We start from the raw sequence: 23,803 nt of genomic DNA on the forward strand, positions 1-23,803 counted from the left end.
CTACAATATGCGCACCAAATCCTTATTAGTGTTATGTGAGGGCGAGCCGGAAGACGATTACGGAGATTTTAATCGGAGCAAACCCCGATTTTTACTGACTCCTTTATCTTGGTTTCCTGAGCGCCTAGCGGCCTGTTTCCTCATGTCAGAGGACTCTGGAAAGGCAACATGGCGCACGGAGTTTGATTTGACCGGGGAGGCCGTGTGGCTGTTGGCGCATTGCAATCATTTTGTATTCTCGATCTTCCATCGCCACACACACACACACACACACACATACACACACACGTACACAGGCCTGCAGTAGAGTTAAGCTCAGAAACAATGGGACAGACGCGCAGAAATGGGGCAATATTTTTTGAAAACGGGTCATTCATTCATCTGTGGTTACTATGTCATATCTGTTTAATAAATACCACTGACTACTAAAACTTCACCTGGATGTGCATGCGCGCGCACGTGCATGTTTGAGTGCGTGCGTGCTTGTGTGCGCGTGTGGAGGGTGAGTGTCACGGCCCTATGCAGACGGGGGGTTGGGTAGCAGTGCCGATTGGTTGCTGCTCACCAACACAGTCAGTCTGGGCTTGTTTTAACATAACCGGGGGCACTTCGACAGCAGGCAAAAAAAAATCATGTAGTAAATAAGCTGCTGTGGCTGCTAGGGGACCGGTTATGGCACAGTGAATTTCGCCGCTGTATGATGTTGCAGCGTAATGGAGATTTACTTGTTATTTTGTATTTAAGGTGACAGTTTTTAGGGGGCCGCCGCTGATGAGGCGATGAAGTGCAGAGAATGAGAGCTGTGCCTTGGCCTACTGCTAGTGCTGCTGCAGCTGGGATTGTGCAGATCCGCTTTCACAAACCGAGAAAAATATTCGCTTTGTGCCACATTATCAAACATCCGCTGTTGGTTTCTCTGTGGCCGATTTCCAAATGGTGAGTTTTTTGCGTTTTTCCACGTGTTCAGAGTGTTGTGAACTTAATGCCGATCAACCCTTTTTTTGTGAGTTAATAGTAGCTTCCTATGTCGGTGTGTGGCTGTAGCTTGTTTGTGTGAGCCACTCACTGTGTTTCTGTGATGGCTCAGTGTCACCACCTCTACTACAGCCTCAGCGCTCCTTCATTGACTGTACTAGTCAGCGATCGCCATGACCCACAGACATCAGACAAAGCGGTAGCTTACTATTTTCTCATAGTTTGTGAATGAAATGTTTCAAAGGAACGGATCAGCGGCTGTGTTCTGTGTTTTTTTCTTGTTCAGTCCGACCGGCCTCTAGTATGGAGGCCATGCGATGTCGGCTTATTAGTGTGTGAGAGTGTGTGTGTGTGTGCACGCACAGTTCATGGCTGGTAGGTTCCTTCTGTTTGTGTTTACTCGATATTCGATTGTCGCTCTATTTCCGCAACGTTTTTATTTGTCTGTCAGTCAGCATGCTTTATTTTATTTACAGTAGCCTACAAGTCTCATTAACTCTCACAGATTATAGTTTGTGAGAAACTTAAATGGCACATTTTCCCTCGTCTAACCTGCTTCTTTTTTTATTTGACAGGATATAACCATGACAACATGAATCAGTCATACAGACCGGCTGTAAGGGGAGGCTCAGTGTTTGGCTCAGGCCAGCCAGAGCAGAGGCCCCGCAATGGTCTTGTGGGCACTTCCTATGGAAACCAATGTGGCATTGTGAGACGTGGGTCAGACCAACCGTCAGCCGGGCAGCAGCCATCCTCTAGCCTCAAACAGCCAGCTGTACTGGGGTACAGTCAGCCAGACCGATCTCACTGCTACAGCCCGCTGAAGAGGCAGCAGGACCAGAGCACTGTGGTCAACAGGCCTGACCTAGAGAGGGACCTCCATCCTAGGAATCACTTGCACTGTGCAAGCCCAATCAGTGATGATGGTGAGTTTGAGGCACCGTCAGTCCAGCTGCCTCCTTCTCCAAGCAATGAGGATATGGATCCCTTTGAGACTCTGCAGGACGTGAACAGAAATGGCTTCTCCCCTCACAGTCCTGACAGCATGGAGCGCTGTTCTCCCATCCCCAATGGCTACCTGCATTTTGAGAGCACCCTGTTTGACAGCAGTGACATCAAGGAGGAGGATGAGGACAGGGAGGACAGTAGTAGTGAGGACATGGCGCCTTTTCACCACTCGCCAAAGTTGAGTCAGGACCGAACTGTGACTGACTATAAGACTTCAAGCAGCTCAGGGGTGGATAAAAGAACATACAAACCTACTGTCTTTAACCTAATGTCCAAAACTATATCTGAACTCAACCCTACACTAAGCCCCAGCGCACTGCCAGAAATCACTATGAGAGATGGGTGGAGCTTGGGTGAGGAATCAGACAGTGATGGTGAACTTACCTCTCCTGTTGACCCTGGACTTAGTTCACCAGCTGGTACCAACTCAAATGTGAGTCTGCAACACCTGGGATACTTACTTTATCTTTACCTCTGTACAACCAAGGCTACATGATGTTGTCAAAGATTATCTTGGTTATGTATTTCCACTGAGAAAGGCAGTATGAATGCCCATGCGCTGAAGTGATAACTAAGTAATAATTTGATTGAACCTGGACCACCTGCCTGCTACCAGCTGTAGACCTGTAACAAAGCCATGCTAAGTATAATTTTATCGATCTTTTAGAAATGTATTGGACCATGTGTAAAATATGAACACAAAACAACAGAACAGTCAACAATCAGTGCTAACACAATAGACAATACAGGTTCCTAACAGTGTAAATATTATATTGGGATGCAAAGGTAAATAATGCAAAATATGATCTCATCTTGTAATCTGCTATTACTCAAAAATGTCTGAATGAATTTTGATTTGATACTCATGATATACAATACCACCGTTTTGTGTATGAGATATTAAAGTATTTTTATTGTCCTGGTTAGTCCAACAGCCCAAAGAAAAGGCCTCTTCCTGCAGTAAAATACGTGGAAGGGGACTTGGTGTGGGCTAAATTCAACAGACGGCCCTGGTGGCCCTGCCACATCACCTGTGACCCAGACCAGGCGATCTACACTAAGATGAAAGGTGAGGTTTCAATTATAAAGACTAGTGAAGGAGAGGAGGTTTGATTAAAATATGGATTTTTATAGTCAAATTGTTTCCCACAACTCAACCTTTACCTGACTGGTTTACACCAACCAAACAAATTATACTGTGTGTGTGTGTGTGTGTGTGTGTGTGTGTGTGTGTGTGTGTGTGTGTGTGTGTGTGTGTGTGTGTGTGTGTGTGTGTGTGTGTGTGTGTGTGTGTGTGTGTGTTGTGTGTGTGTGTGTGTGTGTGTGTGTGTGTGTGTGTGTGTGTGTGTAAGGTATTTAATAAATTGACCGTTATTTTTTATTTTGCTTCAGTTCCCAGTCCCCGTCCTTGTCGGATGTATTTCCTGGAGACGATTGGGGAGATTGTAGAAGGTGCCTGGGTCCCCGGGAATGCCATACTTTCTTTTGAAGGAGGCCATCAGTTTGAAGACCTGCCTGTGCTAAGACGGAGAGGGAAGCAGAAGGAGAAAAACTACAAATATACGGTAAGTTCATGAAATTACTTAAATATAAAATATAAATAAATAATATGAAATATCACATAATGTTATTGTGAACACTATTTTGAATGTTATTTCTGTTCTTGGCAGATACCCAAAAGTTTACTCACTGCATGGAAAGTCAGTGTGGCAGAAGCTGAGGTTCTGCTCCCAGAGCGACAAAGGAATACTGAAAGCGTGCTTTCAGTATCTGTCAACGGAGAGGAGCGTGTGCCTAGCCCACTCCCTACTGAAAAGCCACAGGAGGCCCCCTCTGTCTCTGTGGATCCTGGTCGATCCCCATCACCCAATATGGCCCCTAACGGAAATAAGCACAATCTCATAAAAAACTCTGCTGCAATTCAATCCAATAAGAGCAAAACTTGTAAGAAGAAAAAGAAATGTTTGTCAGACATATTTGGCCATATAGTTGGTGGATCAAAGGAATTATCTACCATCACAAACACGGCGGATCAGTTTCATACAACAACTCGTGCACTAAAAGATGAGCCAAAGGACTCGCCTTATGCAGACCTGGATTCAGTTCCAATACTGCATCGCCCCAAACGCACAGCCGTGTCTGCAATACAGGATATAGACAGATTGTTCAGAAAAGAACAGGGTTCAACAAAAACTAAAACAAAGTTTACTGAAATCGTGAACCCTTCTACAGATCCCTGTGAATCTTCTAGCATTTTAACAAATAAATTGACATCTAAAGATACAAATTCTGAACAGAGTTTGGGCAGCTGTAGTGAATTGTCGTACAGTTCAACTGAAAAGCACTCTATGAATCTTCCTGCCAGCAGTCGTCTGATGACGAGGGCTCTGAAAGCAGAGGAAGAGACAGATCTCAAAGATGCCCTGGCCACAAGCCAAATCTCAACAAATGCCCTCACTGATGAGTGTCTTGACAATACACCTACTGATGCACCCATCAAAACTGAAAGGTCTCTGCACTTGGAATCACCAATCCCCATCAGCAACGCGTCATCCTCCACAAATCACAGCTCTGTAAAAAGACGTGCAAGGAAGCCTGATAAGAAACAAATTCGTAATGGCTCATTGATAAAGTCTAATTGCGCCGATTCAAGTGCACCCACTGCCCAACCAGTTAAGATCAAGACCGAAAACCCAGATCTATCGTCTTCTACTTCCCCGTCCTCATCTCTGTCTCCAATGGATCCTTTCCAGGATGTCAAGGAACTAATGTTTAAATCTCTTGTGAAGGAGGACAGCAGTGACTCTGAAGTAATAAATTTCCGGCCTGATTCCAATTATAAATTCAGCACCTTCCTGATGCTCCTGAAGGACATGCACGATACCAGAGAACAAGAAGGTAAACCCCTGGCTCTCCCGCCATCGCCAGTCCTCATCAAGGAGGAGCCCCTGGTCATGCCTACTTCTGCAGAAGGAGATCTGATGAAGGGTTCTTTTGATGGTTTAACCAAAGGGATCAAAACAGAGAATGGGAGGTCAGGGAGATCCACAACACCCAAAAACGCAGCGGTGAAAGCCAAGAATAGGACTAAAGCGATCATGACAGCTGGCACCTACCATTGTGAAGACTTTCCTGTTCGCTCTCAGATTGGGAGCTCAGACAAGCAGCGTAGAAAACAAAGGATACCTGCCAAACTGAAACTCAGCATTCCTGGCCTTTCTTCGGACCTCGCTGGTTTGGCTTACGGCAGGGAGTTTGTTAGCGGCCACGCTGACTTAGCTGATCCTAGGTGCTGTCCTCCCGCTGCTGCTGATCCCTCGGCCAGCTACCTCGATAAGAAATCAGGATCCGCAGTGGCTCCAAAGAAGCGCTGGCAGATGGTTGATGGAGCTGCTCAGAATAAGGGCGAAGTTATGAATGAGGTGTCTGCTGAAATGAATGGGTCCTACACCATGAGAGCATCACCAGATCTTGATCTGGGAGTTGAGAAGCAGGCAGAGAATGACTTGCACTTCTCAGAGGCAAGCAGCACAGCCGGTGAGATACAAACTGATGATGGTAAAAGGAGTAGGAAAGTGTTATACCTGTATATTTGTTGTTTTGAGGCACTTTTTCTTTGCCTTGATCTACTGTGGCTTGGATTGGACCTCATTTGAATGTCACTTTGGACGAAAATGTCTGCCAAATGATTAAATGTGTAAATGTATTTTATGTGCGTTTACACAGGACATTCAGAGAACAAACGTCTCCGGAAACCCACTAAAAGGCTCCTGGAGTCAACTGAGGATTATGAACAAATATTTGTCCCAAAAAAGAAATTAAAGAAACACACCGCAGAATCTTCCAAAATGGTAAGATGTTCCTTTTTTCTTTTAGTTTCCAGCAGCTGATAATTAGAACTGGTAATTTATAAAGTGTCATTCATTCATTTGGTTCTTGAATATTCTGTGTATTCAAGAAACTAAATTAAATATCAAATTACAGTATTTTTCTCTGTAAACATTAAACTAATCTCCTCGTACTTTAACTAAAGCAGCATAAAGTTGCCTACACATGCTCTGTGGTAAAACTGCTGGCTGTGCCATTTTCTTTCCAATGGGGAGAGCGGTGGAGACAACTAGGAGGAAGCTCTACCCTTGGCCTGGCGCACCGCTCGAAATTGCCACTGGGCGCTGCACTCAAAGTTAAAATTATTTCAACTTTAACTTCGTCGCCGCTGACCTTTTTTTTAAAGCGAAACCAATGAGCTAAGGAGGTCGCCAGAAGCGGTGATGACGTATACCTGACTTTGCCTCTGAAGTGCCTGCGCTATGCTCTGCGCCCTACCTCGTGGGTGGACGGCTTTAGAATCACGTTTGTACACATTACGTGTGTACAAATAGGTGAATCCTTCCATCATTTATGGTCGTCTTGCTAGGTTATCAAGATGCCATTGCAGAACCAAATAACAACTTTATAGACTTCTCATCTCTTAAAAAAACACGATTGGAACTTGATGCTTTGTTTGCATGTGTGTACCCAGCAGACATCAGGGATGACAGCACACTATGATCTCAGCACCACACCGGAAAGAAATACCTCAGCCTCGTCTTCTGTTGAGCCCACCGAGGCTTCGGCAGAGCAGGAACAGAGTCCACCTCAGTATGAACTTTCTCCCGTAGCATTCTCAGTATCTCCAGCCACAACACGACCCTCCCTTGATGCAGAGACAGCAGAAGAAACTGATCCACCTCCTGAATCTGGTAAATAGGTTTTAAGTGTGTCTTTTTACCGATTATTATGTTTAATCCAGCATCAACTGTGTTGCTGTGTGATGTAAACTGGATGACTGGTGTTGCTGGATAGAAGGTTTAACATTTTTTTTTATTCTGAAATAATTATGTTTGTCCCAGGGATGAATACTTTTACATTTAAATATATAATGCATTAATTAGTTATTTTTACTTTAGACACAGGGTTGTTGGTCCAAGAAAGAAAGAGGCCAAGGAAGCTGTCGCATAAGGTGCTAGAATGTACCATAGAAGAAGTGTCTGTTGCTCATACAAAGATGAAGGTATGTTGGCATTTAGATGGCAGTGGTGTTCCAACTACTCCAGTTACTGTTTTGGACTAGGAAATGTTGAATTTATTTCACAATCTGTTTGTTTTCTAGGAGCCAAAGCGACACAGTGCAGTTACCTCAGAGGTGAAAGTGTTAGCCAAGAAAACTCAGGTACTACAAAAGCCCAAACTCAAAGCAATCACTATCCTCATATACCGCCAATGATGTTAAAAAATATATTTAACCATCCCGTACACAATGAAATCTCACATTGGATAGGTTGAATCTGTGAAAAAAGAGAAGCCTGTACCGAGCACATCCTCTGCCCCTGCTGCTGCCCCCCAGCACTCAGAAAGCAAAGATCTCCCCGTGGTCCTCACTCCAAACAGGCCTCCCAGCCTTCCAGGATCTAAGACCCCCAAGCAGGAGGCTGAGGTGGAGGCCTGCAGCACTGAAGAGAAACAAAATGTACACACTGGAACTCCCAAACCTGAGGTGTGCATGTTGTATTGTTCGGATAATAAGACATTGGTCATCCATCGAAGAGGAAAATAATCTATAGCCTTGTAACCGTTGAGTATCCATTGAGTGTAACAGTATCTCCTTTTCATCTATGTAGGTGCTGTCTGTTAGTTTGAATGACAGCCTCTCTTCTCAAGTGGATGTAAAAGGGAAAACATCCTTAAAGGAGAATGTCTGTCAGGTGAGATAATCTACCAGAAAGTATATATTTTTTTGCTTTGTATGGCTTGGCTCCTGACACATCATTTCTTTGTAACGCGTAGATCATCAACATGTTTCTCACTGTGTATTTGTGTGCGTTTGTGCAGGTGTGTGAGAGGACAGGAGACCTGCTGGTGTGTGACGGCCACTGTTATGGAGCCTTTCACCCGCAGTGTATTGGCCTATCAGTGGCTCCCAAGGGGAAATTCCTCTGTCGTGAATGCAACGCTGGTGGGTACACCTTGTGTCTGAATCTGTCACTGTTCATAAAATGTGTGTCCTTATGCACTTCAAAAAACATACGTGTTGCTGTTGCTTTCAGGTGTCCACACATGCTTTGTATGTAAGAAGTCTGATAATGGGGTAAAGCGCTGCATCATACCATTGTGTGGGAAGTTCTACCACATCGACTGTATATTGGCGTACTCAGCGACCCAGCCACATAACAAAGGCTTCCGCTGCCCTTTGCACGTGTGTCTGTCCTGCCACATCACCAACCCTCTCAACATCTGTAGCTCTAAAGGTAAGCTCCACTTTTGCCTGTGGATTTAAACCACAAATGATATCATACCTATGACATGTTAGAAATGGTCTGCAAATATTTGAAGCCATGTTGATTTTACAGCGTCCTACATATCCTGATTTTTAAAATGTTTGTTTGACCTGCTTATCAACAATGTGTATACACTAAGTTGCTAATAGGACGCTCCAATTAGCTTCATCTCATTGTTGTTATCTGACATTCCTGGAGCCCATCAATGCCTTTTGCTGCTTGAGATTTTAAGAATTTCATTCTCTGATATCAATCAGCACACAATGTTTTAGATTAGATTAGATTCAACTTTATTGTCATTGTGCAGAGTACAAGTACAAAGACAATGAAATGTAGTTTGCGTCCAACCAGAAGTGCAAAAATAGCATAAAAGTGCAATGTGATATTCAAGTATAGACAGGACAAGAAATATAGTGCAGTGTAGACTGTAGTGTACAGTTGGTTATAACAGAAGGTGGTTTAGAGTAATATAAATTAAATATAAATGTGTGCAGCGTATTAGCAGTTACCTTATAAGAGCAGAATAAAAATGGCTATGTAATATCAACAATGTATGAACAACATATACAGATATGTGCAATGTAGCAGCAATAACATTATAATAGTAGTACAAATAATATAGATATATGCAGTGTATTATATCAACAATGTTGAGTAAGTGTCTCTTCTAAACTTATTATTATAGGGCTTTTTAGCTTTGTGATTTATGTGAGTGGCTCACTGTCTGTAGCAGTGAGCTGTAAATGGAGAGCTATACCTATTATAGTGGCTGTAAGTGATGACTCTTTGGCATCTTTGCTCATGTGTCATTAGAAACCGTGGCAGTAGTCTGAGATGCTTTGCTCATACAACATCCTTGAAACAGCACCTGATGCTGCAATGCAAACAGTGTGTGTCAGCTAGGATTTTGGCAATTTATCCTGGCTCTATAAAACACTTGCTGCACACAGGATTTTGGCTAGGCACCGGCCGCTCAATTCAGTGGATTGAGAGCACTCTGTGTTATCGGGTTATTGTTTATTAACTTCAATTAAATGTCGACATGGGCATGGATTAAGCTGTCTTTGCTCCTGTGTTTTTATTGCAGGTAGGCTGGCTCGTTGTGTACGCTGTCCTGTGGCCTATCATGCTAACGACAACTGTATGGCAGCAGGCAGCTTGGTGCTGGCGAACAACAGTTTCCTCTGTCCAAACCACTTCACTCCCCGCAAGGGCTGCAAGAACCATGAACACATCAACGTTAGCTGGTGCTTTGTATGCTCTGAGGGTAAGTCTGGTCTGCTTTTGTGGTAATTTTAACCATCACCATGTCCAAGTTCTGCTTTTCCTTCTTGTATGCTGTCTAATCTGACAGATCTGTTTCTGAAACCCAGGGTGTGCCCATGCAACACTAAAGGCATAGGTCTTTGCATTACCCCACACATATGAATTGATTATGATTTAATGAAAATCAATGGTCACAGTCAAGTTATTTTGATTTCACTGCCTTATCTCCATGTGTGATAATAGATCAATCATCTGTGTTTATTTACTGGTTAGGCCTCAAAAATTGCTTGATTTTCCCTGTTTGTGTCATATTGCTGTACGTGTAACACCTTTTGGGGTTTTAAAATGTTAATTGAACAAAATAAGCTTTGGGCTCTGACAATAGACCGATAAATACAAAAATATAAGCAATAAACAAATAATGAAAATAACATAATTGATTTGTTTTGCTGTGATTTTGTAGGGGGTAGTCTGCTGTGTTGTGAGGCCTGTCCTGCTGCTTTCCATCGGGAATGTTTGAATATAGAGATGCCTCAGGGCAGCTGGTTCTGCAATGACTGCAAAGCTGGAAAGAGGCCTCGTATTAAGGACATACTGTGGGTCAAATGGGGACGTTACAGGTAAGGTCACCACATTGCATTCGCCATACACACAGGGCCAGATATACTAAAGCTTTTGCGCCCACTTCAGGCATATTTGTTTCGCAACGTGCACATAAAAGCATGGTGAGGTATGTACAAATAGGCCGCACTGAGGTAAAAGCACAGACTGCCTGTCACGGGAACTGAAAATGGAAAATTTTCCGCCTCTTAATAGCAGGTGTAAAACCAGGATGCGGGTTTCCTCACATATGCCTCCTGGTGAAATGGCAGCAGTAATCCGAGCAAGACGAAGACATAGGCCAAGGAGACGAGCTGAAAAGATTTTTGCCACAAGGATCACACTTTTTCCGTTGAGTGAACACGAAATCATTAAGCGTTACAGATTAAGCTGCCATGTAATATTACAGTTACTGGAGGAAATCAAAGATGACATTGAATCTCTGACTCAGTGTTCACATTCCATTCCAGCAGTCGTTAAACTCCTCACTACATTACAAATATTGGCATCAGGATAATTTCAAACAGTCATAGCATCAGCAGTGGGAATATCGCAGTCTGCACCAGTACTTAACGCTTTGCTACAGCGCACTAGTCAATAAATAGATTTCCACACCACTAATGCCGAAATAACACGCATCAAGCAGGATTTCTTTGCCATCGGCCATTCAATTGCGCTTTTAAATGCGCGCAATTTACGGTATAGTGGGCGGAGAAAGGCGCTGATTACCCGATGAACTGTAGGTTTGGTAAATACGACGTAAGCTGATGTATCGCAGCGTGCGCTTTCTGCGGGTTTGCCATGGCGCTGATAACGCTACTTTCGCAAATGTACGTACATCTGGCCCACAGTGACTTTAAGCAACAGCTAAAAGTACCTGTGTTTGTATTCCTTAAACCTGATCTGACTCTTTAGGTGGTGGCCTGCAGAAGTCTGTCTGGCCAAAGATGTCCCGAATAACATCTTGAGGATGAAACATGAGGTGGGAGAGTTTCCAGTGCAATTCTTTGGCTCCAAAGATTTTGTGTGGACGTACCAAGCCAGAGTCTTCCCCTACATGGAGGGGGACACTCACAGCATAGAGAAAATGGGAAAGGGTACAGATGCTGTGTACAAAAATGGTATGTACTTGGTCCATTATTGTGTTTCATATTAGATATATGTTCCTGCTTCTGATATTAAGAATAAAAGTGGCAATTCAGATATTTAGGTTGTGTTTTAATTGTTGGAGTAAAGATCATGTTTCGTCTTTATAGCCCTGACTGAAGCAGCAGAGCGGTTCAGAGAGCTCCAGGCAGAAAAGGAGATGAAGCAACTTCAGGAGGAAAGAAAAAGTGACAAGAAACCTCCTCCATACAAGCCCATTAAGGTACTGTGTGTCTCCACATACTCATTTGTACTTTTCTGCCCTGACAAAAGAGCATTTCACCCAGCTGTACGGTTTAAAAAATCCCTCCCCTGTGTCTGTCTCTTAGGTAAACCGGCCCATTGGGAAGGTGCAGATCATTACTGCCGACCTATCGGAGATCCCGCGCTGCAACTGTAAGGCGTCTGACGAGAACCCATGCGGCATCGACTCCGAGTGCATTAATCGCATGCTGATGTATGAGTGCCACCCTCAGGTGTGTGCAGCAGGGGAGAGATGTCAGAACCAGGCCTTCACAAAGCGGCAGTACACACCAGTGGAAATTGTCAGGACGCTGTCCTGCGGCTGGGGTTTAGTTGGTGTGTCGGACATCAAGAAGGTACGCTAGAAGAAATCAGATAATGACAAATGTGTGTGCCTATGATACTCACATTTCTCTGTCTCTGTTATTAATACTCTCATTCTTTTTCTGTTTCTTCTCAGGGAGCCTTTGTGTGTGAATATGTGGGAGAGGTGATCGATGAAGAAGAATGCCGAGCCAGGATCAGACACGCCCAGGAGAACGACATCTGTAACTTCTACATGCTTACACTGGACAAGGTGATTCTGAGCCTGTTGTCCACAAACACAACACACTGTGGGCCCTATTTTAACGATCTAAGCACACTGCGTGAAACGCATGGCGCAGGTGCGTTTAGGGCGTTTCCAAATCCACTTTTGCTAGTTTGACGGCAGAAAAAAGGGTCTGTGCTCCGGGCGCATGGTTCAAAAGGGTTGTGCTTAGTGTCTTCATTAATTCAAAGGTGTGTTTTGGGCGTAACATGCAATAAACTAATCAGAGTGTCCTCTCCCATTTCCTTTAAAAGTCAGGTGTGTTTGTACCTCGGCGCATTGCTATTATGACGGTGGATTTGCACCGTAATATTTTTATTTGTAATCTTTTGCATGTTTGTGTGCTGCTGCGCATCCCTGTGTGTGTAACAAACATAGTGTGCGCACGCTGTGCATAAGCCTAGGCACATTTTACTAATTTGCTGTTAAAATAACAATGAAATGCTGCGCTATTGACTTTAGACCAGGTTTTATGTTGGTCAGTGGCGCGATCACTTCCCACCGCCTCAAGATAGCAATACGCCAAGAATGCACCTGAACACACTTGCATTGGGCTTTGCGCTGCGCTGCGCCGGGTGCAAGATATGGCCCTCCATATGATACAGCTTAGCAACACAATTGATTCATAATGTAGAACAGATTATAGTTTGTATTTTGTTATTCCAGGACCGGATCATTGATGCCGGGCCCAAAGGGAACCAGGCTCGCTTCATGAACCACTGTTGCCAGCCAAACTGTGAGACTCAGAAGTGGACTGTGAATGGGGACACCAGGGTGGGGCTATTTTCTCTACAAGACATCCCAAAAGGTTTGAGTGACAGCCTACTTCTCATTTTGGTGTTTTGTATAGTGTTGGAATAAGAATGCAGATTATTTCATTAATTTGCAGTCTACACATCTAAGTGCAGCATCGATCTAATACAACATGTACTTTAGGTATGGAGCTGAATTTCAACTACAACCTGGAGTGTCTTGGCAATGGGAAAACTGCCTGTAAATGTGGAGCACCCAACTGCAGTGGTTTCTTGGGTGTGCGGCCAAAGGTAAAAGCTTTAGTAAAGCACTTTCACCGTCCCTGCCTGAATTTACAACTTCAAAGAAGAGCTGCCGTGTAACCTCTCTTTTCCTTGTTCAGAACCAGCCGTCAGCTGAGAAACTGAAACTGAAGGAAGGTAAGAGGAAGGTCCCGATGAAGAAGAAGACCAAGCAAGAAGTGACCAAGGAGAGGGAAGACGAATGCTTCAGCTGTGGCGACGGGGGCCAGATAGTGTCCTGTAAGAAGCCGGGTTGCCCGAAGGTCTATCACGCGGACTGTCTCAACCTGGCCAAGAGGCCTGCAGGCAAGTAGAGGTGGAGGGCTGTTATTGTTTCAGTAAAGATGACTTGGTGCCTCTTTCGCACTATAATATGGGCTCAATTTAGTCTAAATTCTTGTGTAGCCAGCCTCTGATTAGAGTTGACTAGATTTGATGGAATGTTAAGTTTGGAAACAAATTGTATTTTAGTTTGTTTATAAAAAAATATATATAAAGGAACTATTTAATGTAAGGTAATACTTGTGAAAATGTTGTATAAAATTGTCAGATTTTGCTAATGGTAGAATGGACACGTGGATTATATTGTTATGCTGAATGTAGATGAAAGTTGACCAAACTGCAGCATTTTTAGCAAAGTACGTTTTGGGCTAAATGATGGCCGATAGCCCAGGTTTATCTTTGATAACAGGCGGATTCTGGAGACATCAGCCACGTGAGGGGCTACCTTTTGAATTTTCATGGTCTCATCGCAATGTTTTAAGGAAATTTTGACTAGACCTCTGAGCTATTTTAGACAACACTGTCATTATGCAAAACCAGTTACTTTTATCAACCCATTTTTGTACAAAAATCTTACTATGGTCACCTTCACTCAAAAAAAAAAAAAAAAGGAAAGATATATTTTCTAAACGTAGTAATGACAGTGATCTTGTCTCCAGGGCGATGGGAGTGTCCATGGCACCAGTGTGACGTCTGTGGTAAAGAGGCAGCTTCGTTCTGTGAGATGTGCCCCAGCTCTTACTGTAAGGAGCATCGTGAAGGCATGCTCTTCATCTCCAAGCTGGACGGGAAGCTGTCCTGCAGTGAACACGACCCCTGTGGGCCTGACCCTCTGGAGCCGGGGGAGATTCGTGAATATGTGCCCAACATGACCTCCGTGAGGCCTGGGGCCATGGCTGAGCCTGTCGCTCTCTCGCAAGGCCCAGATTCCAGAGGAGCCAGTTCTGCTGCCATCACTTCCCCTGCTGGCCAGGCTGCGTCGGCCAGGCAGGGGCCGCCTCCTCCTCCTCCTCGTCTCTATATCAACACAAAGACTGCTACCTCCAGCTTCGTCCCCTCCAGCAGGTCATACCACACAGACAGGACTGAAGGGAGAGGGTTTTCCACTCCTACCTCCTCCAAGGAGGAGAGAGAGGACGGTGAGGTGGAGGACGGGGAGGTGTGTGGGTTAGAGATGGAGGAGGTGGAAGACGACGACGACGACGATGAAGAAGCGGAGGAGGAAGAGGACGACGACATGGAGGAGATGGAGATAGTGGAAGATGAGGAGGATGAGCCGCTGTATGGAGGTGATCTTCTGGAGGAAGGCGATGATGACGAAGAGGAGGACGAAGGAGGGGATGGGGATGATGCTTGGGGTGATTATGTGGATGAGGATGCTGATGATGGAGAGGTTGAAGGGGAGGAGTGGGGGAGAGTGGAGGACGATGACAAGTGACTCAGTCCACCCATTGCTTCATAACTACTCAGCAAAAACTCTCAAGAGACATTCAAAGGACAACAAAGTTAGTGAAAGACAGAGAGAGTTTGGTGTTTTGGTACCTACCTGAACACTGTGACACTGCCTTCACTTTGGTTGAGCGTTGCCTTCTCATCCCGAGGCTGCTGGACTGACAGTGGGGATGTGTACTGGTGCTACGGCTCGAGGACTGACTCAGTCCGTCTCTTTATACTTTCTGTCAGTATGTTTATTTGTGTCTGGTGCTGTTATGTTCTTTTGTTTGTTCTCTCAACATTGTTTACATTATTTGGCCTTTTTTTAGTGTTTGGAATATAAGAAAAAGGTGAGAAGTTTCACCTGACCAGTCATCATAAGGGCATCTTATGTTGTTGTTACTGTCTTAACCTCGTCTTTCAAAATAGTGTTCTCACTGATCCATGTTACCGTTGGGCACAACAATACCTGCTTGGTGCTTCTGAGGAATGCAAAAATAAACCCACTGGAGTCCTAAAGTCTTTCGATGATTCTTCTCGCTACAAAACCAGCCTGTTCTTTCTTTGATTTACAGTTTTTTATACACAGGTGGATCAGAGCTCAGGATCGAAGGCCAGGAGAAATACAGTACTGTAATGACATTCTACAATCTCTAAATGCATCACAGATATAACTAACATTTGTTTTGCATCCATCACTTCTGTTAGAAAATAAAATCAAAGTACTTATTCACTTGGTATCCAGTTTTCGTTTTTTTACAGTTGCATCTGGCATAAGAAAATGTGTTGATATATCACAAGGCTTTATCTTAGTTATCTGCTGCAACGTGATGTTTTTGACCTTCAAGTCAATCACAATTCAAAGAGATTTATCAAGTCTGGGTGGGGCTGGAAGGAAATGAAAGACATATTAGATATTTAAGCTCTATTAGAGGACCCCAGGGCAAAAATGAGCTGATGGGCCCCTATTAACCCTGCTCCTCACTCTTTCTGTGCAAGGTTTTCAGTTTTCTGTGCTAGAATACAACCTGACCTCACACTTTCTGTGGGAGAATTTGATTTAACACATTCAGGCAGGGGGGATTTGCACCAAACAAGCAGAACATTTCAATTAAGAGGTCATAAAACAAATATAAGGACCCGCCTTATGGGCCTTATATCAGTTGATATTGTGCTTTGATGTTGCATATTCCCAAACCAACTTTCAATAAATTAGCACAAACCAGAAGACACAGGAAGTTTCCCACTTGCACTGTTGGTAATCCATCAGGTCAAAGTGTGCTTGTGGCCCCAATTTAATGGTATGAATGGCGCATCGTTTACATTTTAGTATAATAGTATAATAACATCTGCCATGTACCACACAAAAAGAAAAAGTACTGATTAGATTACACAATCATAAACAACAGTGTGCTGGCGGTTGAGGTGGTGAATCATGGCAAGCAGCTGTGTTCACTAGATGCTGCTGTTTCCGACCGGAAGTAATGTTACATTGGTGATTTCAACACCACGATAGAAAATAGGACGTAATAAAATCATGAATGTATGAAGAGAACTAAAATAGAATGTATTTGTGTTGTTTTGTTTCCTGCTAATCTACGGTTTTACACCAGAGACTGTCACACTCCAGTCCAATAGGTGGCGGTAATGCACCCAGAGAAGAAGAGAGGACGTGACGTAGCTGTAGTTGATGTGAAATGGCGACTATCTTGTGTTAGTCAAAACAGGGACGAGCTCAAACACAGAGCAAGACATATAGCTAGAAAAATAGTAAAATATCAACCTCTGTGTTATTTGTTGGAACTTACCAAGGTAAGCAAGTTATTGATTTGCATAAGATATAATATACTTATTTCACTTCAAAGATACTCAGCTGGTAAACAGCTAGCTAGCTAGCTAGCAAACGAAAGAGATTCTGTTATAACGTTTATAATCTGAACCACTGCTCGGAGAGCTATGTATGAGCATATTAAGGACAGATATGTTTCTACTAAACACTTCGCTGTGTTACACGGTTGTACTAAAAGCTTACTGAGGTATATTCCTTTTGGCAGGTTCAGCCATGACCGAGCAGGCGACTGACGTGGTCGCTGGCGTTGGGGTCAGCTCGGAGGGGATCGTGGGCCTGGATGAGCCCAAGAAGATGACCAGGGAGGACTGGAGGAAGAAGAAGGAGCTGGAGGAGCAGAGGAAGCTGGGAAACGCTCCAGCTGAGGTGGACGAGGAGGGAAAGTAAGTTTCTGTCTGCGCAGAGAGTGGTTCCTCAGAATATCTGAGGAAATGCTCCAAAAACAAGCAAGCACAGACTTCCACAGACACCAGTCACACAGTGCTTCACAATCAAAGAAATACAATCCAATACAGTCACGTAGGCCTAAATGAAGCAAAGATAAAACGCCAAATAAAAAATACAAGGAAAACAGACTTGGGACACAAGCTTAAACATGCCAAGCAAATGCCTGTCTGAACAGATGGGTTTTTAGCTGCTTTTTAAGAGTCCACAGAGTCTAACAACCTTACAACAATGGTCAGCATCAGTTCTATGAGATATTCTTAATTAATAATATGGGGCAAACTCCTAAAACACTGGATACTACTTTTCATTTGATAGCATATTTCGTTAGATCTTCCCTACCTGGTAAATGTCACATTCATGACTTAATCGTGTTCACATCAACATCCAAGTGATAATTATGACTAAGAAACTCAGATTTTTGGAATCCTCCAGAAGTCAGACGCTGCACTTAATAACACAAAAGTAAAACAAAACTAACATGGACGCCTCACCAGCCAAAGTATATTGTTCATGAAAATTAAACCCAAATTTAATGGATTTTGTTCTATATGTACAATGCACCGTGTTTTTGACCCTCGCCCAACCAACTCTGCAATCCTAGTTATCTCTCATATGTGAACGTCTGCAAAACCCCAGTTTGTAACATAGGCTTTCTATTATAAGTTTGGAGTCTCCAAGCGGAAGCTGAGGTAATCCTAACAACATCAGTTAGGTTATTTTTTCAGACTTGACAAAGTTTCTCCAAAGCTACAAAAGCCATTAAACAACCATGCCCCTTTTTTGACATATTTACAATAAAGCTACTGTTGATATATTTATTTGACCCACTTGTGCTGCTTCCTTTCTTTTCCAGGGACATAAACCCTCACATCCCACAGTATATTTCATCGGTGCCATGGTACATCGACCCATCCAAAAGGCCCACACTAAAGCATCAGAGGCCACAGGATGAAATTGAGGCACAATACTCATCCATTGGAGAGTGGTACAAGAGAGGCGTGCAGGAGGTGAGGGTGTATCAGTGAGTTACTGTCATGTAGCCATTACAAATAAACTGGAAAGTTAAAAGCTAAAAAAATTCTCCAAACAGACTGCTGCCACTAAATTTCGTAAGGGAGCTTGTGAAAACTGTGGTGCCATGACACACAAGAAGAAGGACTGCTTGGAGGTAAAATGCAATTTTTCATATTCCGTAGACATTTAACTTACTAGTTACCGTACATTAAAAGAATGCTATCTGTCATAAATAATGTAAACCTGACCTTCGCTTTTGTCTTAACAGCGACCCAGAAAAGTTGGGGCGAAGTACACAGGCACCAGCATAGCTCCAGATGAACACAGCCAGTTACAGCTCGACTTGGACTACGATGGGAAGCGAGATCGCTGGAACGGGTATGACCCTGAGGATCATCAGCGCATCGTGGAAGAGTACGCCAAAGTAGATCTGGTAAGCAGTCCAGTGATTTTTATAAACAATCTTTGGTGGCACCATATAATCTCTGTCGGTACCAAAAAGAAATCTGTGTTGTCTACTACCTGTTTAGCACATGAATTCGACTTACTCTTATAAATTTATTATTATTATTATTATTATTATTATTACTACTACTACTACTACTACTACTACTACTACTACTACTACTGTTTTTAATGCATAATTTGAAGGAGCTGACAGATTACATTTCACTGCAATTGTATTTATTTCACGTGACCAGTAAATAAATCGATTGATTTCTGCGTCTCAGGCCAAAAGGACACTGAAGGCACACAAGCTTCAGGATGAGTTGGCCTCTGGAAAACTGGACCACGCGGTAAGTGTGCATCGTTGTCTTAATTTAAGAGATAAAAGGCTTTTGTCTAGAAGACTAACCTTTTAATTCTTTAAATCATTTCTCTGCAGGAGCGGGAACACGACAGCGAGGATGAGGATGAGGATAAATATGCAGACGACATCGACATGCCTGGTCAGAACTTTGACTCCAAGAGACGAATCACTGTTAGAAATCTGCGTATCAGAGAAGACACAGCTAAAGTAAGGGACACATTTGCAAATGCAGGCCAATTGCATATTTGCAGCTACGATGTTAGTCTTAGCTGTCTAACTGAGATGACTTAAACCATGTTTGGTGGCCTCTAATCCACTGTTAAAGCTGTTGATTTCAGTGAGAGTTGAGGTCATTTTACTAACTCCGAGACGCTCATTTATCTGACCTTCTCATGTCTGTTTCTCACAGTACTTGAGGAATTTGGATCCAAATTCAGCATATTATGATCCAAAGACTCGAGCAATGAGAGAGAACCCCTACTCCAACACTGGCATGAACCCCGACGAGTAAGTCGTTGTAAATGAGTTTCCTGATAGCTCAAAAAAATCTCATTGGCTTACATTGAAATAACTCTTAAACTGTTTTGTCTGACAGGGTTGGGTATGCTGGAGATAACTTTGCTCGCTATAGTGGGGCCACCGTCACCATGGCTCAAACACAGTGTAAGTCACCAAGATATTTTCCAGCTCTCTTCAGCCAGTCACCAACCCCACTCTCCGTTTTGGAATTTCCTGACTTTGCAAAAACAGAGTTATAGGACTTTTTATTTTCTCTAAGTGTATTTTTTACTACTGCAGTGACAGGAGAGTTTCATCTCTACTGGGATTATTAGTACGTCACTGATGTAAAAGTCCTGTTGGTAGCATTTGATCCCCTGTGCTTGAATACAATTGTGTTCTCAAGCAATGTGGCATTTACACAACAGCTTCAAGTGTTTATGTGCTGTCAAGATAAGACATGGTTGCAATTGTGTGTTTTAGTCACATGGCCACCAAAACAGATCTGAGCAAGATCAAGAAAGGAAATATTACACAGAACAGAAGCAGATACAAACACTAAACAAAAGTAGTGTTACCATTGACATGTCATAACGTTGTGAACATCAGCAACATTTAAATTAAAGGCTACAGCGCTATAGTGATATCTATAGGTTTTAAATTGTTCAAGTTAAACCCTGTAATTACTTCAATCAGTAGCGGCCTGAAGCCACCTTGCCTTAGCTAGCAGACATAGCTAAATTAGACAATTTCCCTATTAAAGTACCCATATTGTTTGCATGACTGTAAATGTTATGGGGATTATTTCTACTGTTCTAATATAACGTAGGGGATTTGAAATGAGACACCAAAGGCAGGATTGATTGTTTTGCAATAAATGGTAAATCTGATACATTCCTTGCTTTCACACATCCAAATCACATTCCCTCTCAAACAGGTACGTAAATAATTGTCAATGCTTCATCTTGTGACAGTGTTTGCCTGGGAGGCCTATGAGAGAGGCTCTGAGGTGCATCTGCAGGCCGACCCCACCAAGCTGGAGCTGCTCCACCGCTCCTTTAAGGTCAAGAAGGAGGACTTTAAAGAGAAACAGAGGGACAGCATTCTAGAGAAGGTACTGTTTTTTTCTGAGCAGCAGCACATCCAGCTGCAGCTCCTTTTTAAAAAGTCTAAAATTAGCTTTTCAGAATTTAAGCTCATAAAATGTCTCAAGAAATCTTATTATAGTAGGTCTTAAATCTTGAGGTGATGCCTAGTTGCATGAGAAATATCTTCCTTATTGTTTTACACAATGTCACAATTAACAATTCCAAGCAACTTTTTAATTTAAGATAAAATTCTTAATTAAAATGTTTTTAACACAGCATTATCTAATGTAAACTATAACAGTGGGACACAGTTCATTGCATTTGCATTTGCCATCCATTTGATGCTTTGTTGCTGTGGAAGGAGTGTTAAGGTTTAGGTCTTTAAAAAGCATTACATTTGAATTCAAAAAGTGTGCAGCAACCCTGAGCAGTCTGTTGTTTATTATTCTATGTTATCTATGTCTGTTATAACGTTTTATGTAACGCACTTTGAATTGCCTTGTTGCTGAAATGTGCTATATAAATAAAGCTGCCTTGCCGTAGCCCAAAGATTGGTGTATAGGGGCTCAAGGATTCATCCTGGCTGAAGACGTCACTGATGATGTTTGTGCTTTTGTGTGTGTTGATCAGTATGGTGGTGAAGAGCACTTGGATGCACCGCCACGGGAGCTGCTGTTGGCCCAGACGGAGGACTACGTGGAGTACTCTCGACACGGTGCTGTACTGAAGGGGCTTGAGAAGGCCGTGGCTCGCTCCAAGTATGAGGAGGACGTGCTCATCAACAACCACACTGTGAGGACGGCAGAAAACACTGTGGAAAAACGTCTTGCTAAATTCTGTCACATTTAAAATAAAAACAAATTCTCCTGTCCCTAGTGTATTTGGGGCTCTTTCTGGAAGGATGGCTCCTGGGGATACAAGTGTTGTCATTCCATGGTCAAACAGAGTTATTGCACAGGAGAGACTGGAATTGGAATAGTAAGTAGATGTACTTCTAGTGTTCAAAGGCTCTGTTTGATACACACATCAGTTTTTGTAAATATAATTTTTGTAACTTACATTCTGTTTTTGTTCTCTTCATAACCTAAAGAACTACACAGACTGTGTTCCATTCGAAGAGGGACTGATGGAGCCACCGGAGGAAGAAGAGCCCAAGTCCCTGCTGGAAGTAAGTGATTAAAGTCATACAATTGTAACAGTCCCCAGTAATGATCATATGGATGTTTTTGTTGTCAGTGTAAATGTAGGTCTAATTGTATGTTCATTTTGTCAATGTTTTTAACCCCTAGATGCATCGAGATAAAATGATGAAAGAGAAGAAGAAGAAAAAGAAGAGCAAGAAGAACAAGAAGCGCGGCTCTGACGGCAGCGATTCAGAGGATGACGAGAAGAAGAAGAAAGAGAAGCTGAAGAAGGTAAAGTTATTTTTGTTTTTTAGATGGCAAACAGTGGTTCTGTGTTCATCTGTCTGTATCTCCGGTCCGGCTGATCTCCCTGTGACTGACATCTAACCCGTTTTTCTTTCCCCAGGCACTAGAAGCAGAGGACAAGTGGGTGAAGCACATTGAGACAATAATGCAGGTGGATGAGAGGAAGAGGCCATACAGCAGCTTGCAGGAAGTGAAGGCGCCCACTGAGGAGGAGATGGAGGCCTTCCGGATGAAACGCTGCCGGGAAGATGATCCCATGGCTCCCTTCTTAGGACAGTGACCTGCTGACTCTCCTCAAAGACCTTTACCAGAGCTGCTGCTCGGTGGGAAAAAAAACATGTCTCAATTTCATAAAATTTCTTTCCTCTTTTAAACTTACAGCATGAGGTTTCTGTTTGGTTACGAACGTGACCGAAACTGTGTACAGTGTTTTGTTAATTTTATTTTGTAATACTTTTTGTTTTTGATGCCACGGGTCGATAGACCATAGGACAATGAAGATATTTGCTTTTGTTTTTACTTCAACCTCAGTCTCAACAGTCATTTGAGCAGGAACGTAACTGCTTTGAGTGGGAGCATCATTTTTATAATAAATATATATTCGCCAGAATACTTTGTCTTCTGTAAAAGGTTCCTTTTTTTTTATCATATTCACATTGTATTAACATCATTGTCAATGTTAACTTAGACATATGAAATTGCTCACCTCTTCAATGGTCAATCATACACAGGGAAGTATTGTTTGACAGAGTAACTGAAAGAAGAAACTGAATAATTTCCGACAGATTCAATTGCTATGACTTGCAAGGAGTAGAGCTTGTTAGCTGCAGTGGATCAATGAATGCATTCTGTGTTTTTTATATTGCTGCATAAATTGCATTGGATGCAAATCTAGAAATTAACTCTCATACAATGTTTTGGAGATCACTGCCTTTTGATATTGAATACTTTTTCCCACTGTCACACAATTTAAAACAAACCTACAGTCCAGTACGTGCAGGTCTAATATGAGCAGATTTTGGTGTGATCACGTATTCTTTTTTGTTGTTGCTAAGAATGTTCACTAGAAACCTGCAACACAACACCCAGTTATGTTATTTCTGTTCACATGGTTACAGTTATAAGGGGGAATACAGTAGATTTCTTTAGACAAGGCACTGCCTCACCCAGCAGCTGGAACATGTTTATTGGTCTCTTGGCTTTGCATCACAGCCATAAACACAAACACATCTGGTAATATTCATAGGTCATTTTATACACTTAAACTCAGCAAAAAAAGAAACTGCCCTTTTTCAGGACACTGTATTTTAAAGATACTTTTGTAAAAATCCAAATAACTAGAGATCTTCATTGTAAAGGGTTTAAACAACGTTTTCCACGCTTGTTCAATGAACCATTAATTAATGAACATGCACCTGTTAAACGGTCGAAAAGACAAAAACGGCTTGCAGGCGGTAGGGAATTAAGGGTCACAGTTATAAGAAAATCAGGAAAGTAAAAGAGACCTTTCTCCTGACTGAAAAACACCAAAAGAAAGACGCCCAAGGTCCCTGCTAATCTGCATGAACTAACTCTTAGGCATGGTGCAAGGAGGCATGAGGACAGCAGATGTGGCCAGGGCAATACATTGCAATGTCCCTACTGTGAGACGCCTAAGACAGCGCTACAGGGAGACAGGAAGCACAGCTGATCGTCCTCGTAGTGGCAGACCACGTGTAACAACACCTGCATAGGATCGGTACATCCGAATATCACACCTGAGGGACAGGTAC

The 23,803-nt window shown here is 42.9% G+C and overlaps 2 protein-coding genes across 4 annotated transcripts; both read left to right on the forward strand.

Annotated features, from left to right (window-relative positions):
• Positions 1–468: 468 nt before the first annotated feature.
• nsd1a (nuclear receptor binding SET domain protein 1a) lies at positions 469–15,624 on the forward strand. Of its 3 annotated transcripts, none has more exons than XM_039813672.1 (23): positions 469–936; positions 1,551–2,416; positions 2,911–3,052; positions 3,376–3,548; positions 3,654–5,520; positions 5,710–5,834; positions 6,506–6,725; positions 6,933–7,036; positions 7,136–7,195; positions 7,304–7,519; positions 7,644–7,727; positions 7,855–7,978; positions 8,070–8,270; positions 9,388–9,567; positions 10,030–10,186; positions 11,082–11,287; positions 11,423–11,535; positions 11,642–11,911; positions 12,016–12,132; positions 12,811–12,952; positions 13,081–13,187; positions 13,280–13,484; positions 14,120–15,624. In XM_039813672.1, the coding sequence occupies exons 2-23, from the start codon at positions 1,568–1,570 to the stop codon at positions 14,896–14,898; spliced, it is 6,441 nt and encodes a 2,146-aa protein (XP_039669606.1). In that variant the 5' UTR covers positions 469–936; positions 1,551–1,567; the 3' UTR covers positions 14,899–15,624. The 3 variants fall into 3 exon arrangements, with proteins under 3 accessions (XP_039669606.1, XP_039669608.1, XP_039669607.1); XM_039813674.1 differs by having other exon boundaries at positions 6,509–6,725; XM_039813673.1 differs by lacking the exon at positions 469–936 and adding an exon at positions 1,070–1,174.
• Positions 15,625–16,551: 927 nt separating this feature from the next.
• slu7 (SLU7 homolog, splicing factor) lies at positions 16,552–22,643 on the forward strand. The gene is made up of 15 exons (XM_039814262.1): positions 16,552–16,706; positions 16,949–17,126; positions 18,044–18,197; positions 18,281–18,358; positions 18,473–18,637; positions 18,936–19,001; positions 19,091–19,222; positions 19,425–19,522; positions 19,611–19,678; positions 20,488–20,627; positions 21,232–21,393; positions 21,478–21,579; positions 21,692–21,769; positions 21,891–22,016; positions 22,132–22,643. The coding sequence occupies exons 2-15, from the start codon at positions 16,957–16,959 to the stop codon at positions 22,309–22,311; spliced, it is 1,719 nt and encodes a 572-aa protein (XP_039670196.1). The 5' UTR covers positions 16,552–16,706; positions 16,949–16,956; the 3' UTR covers positions 22,312–22,643.
• The last annotated feature ends 1,160 nt before the right edge of the window (positions 22,644–23,803 follow it).

Source organism: Perca fluviatilis, chromosome 10 (genome assembly GCF_010015445.1).
Source record: "Perca fluviatilis chromosome 10, GENO_Pfluv_1.0, whole genome shotgun sequence".
Lineage (NCBI taxonomy): Eukaryota > Metazoa > Chordata > Actinopteri > Perciformes > Percidae > Perca > Perca fluviatilis.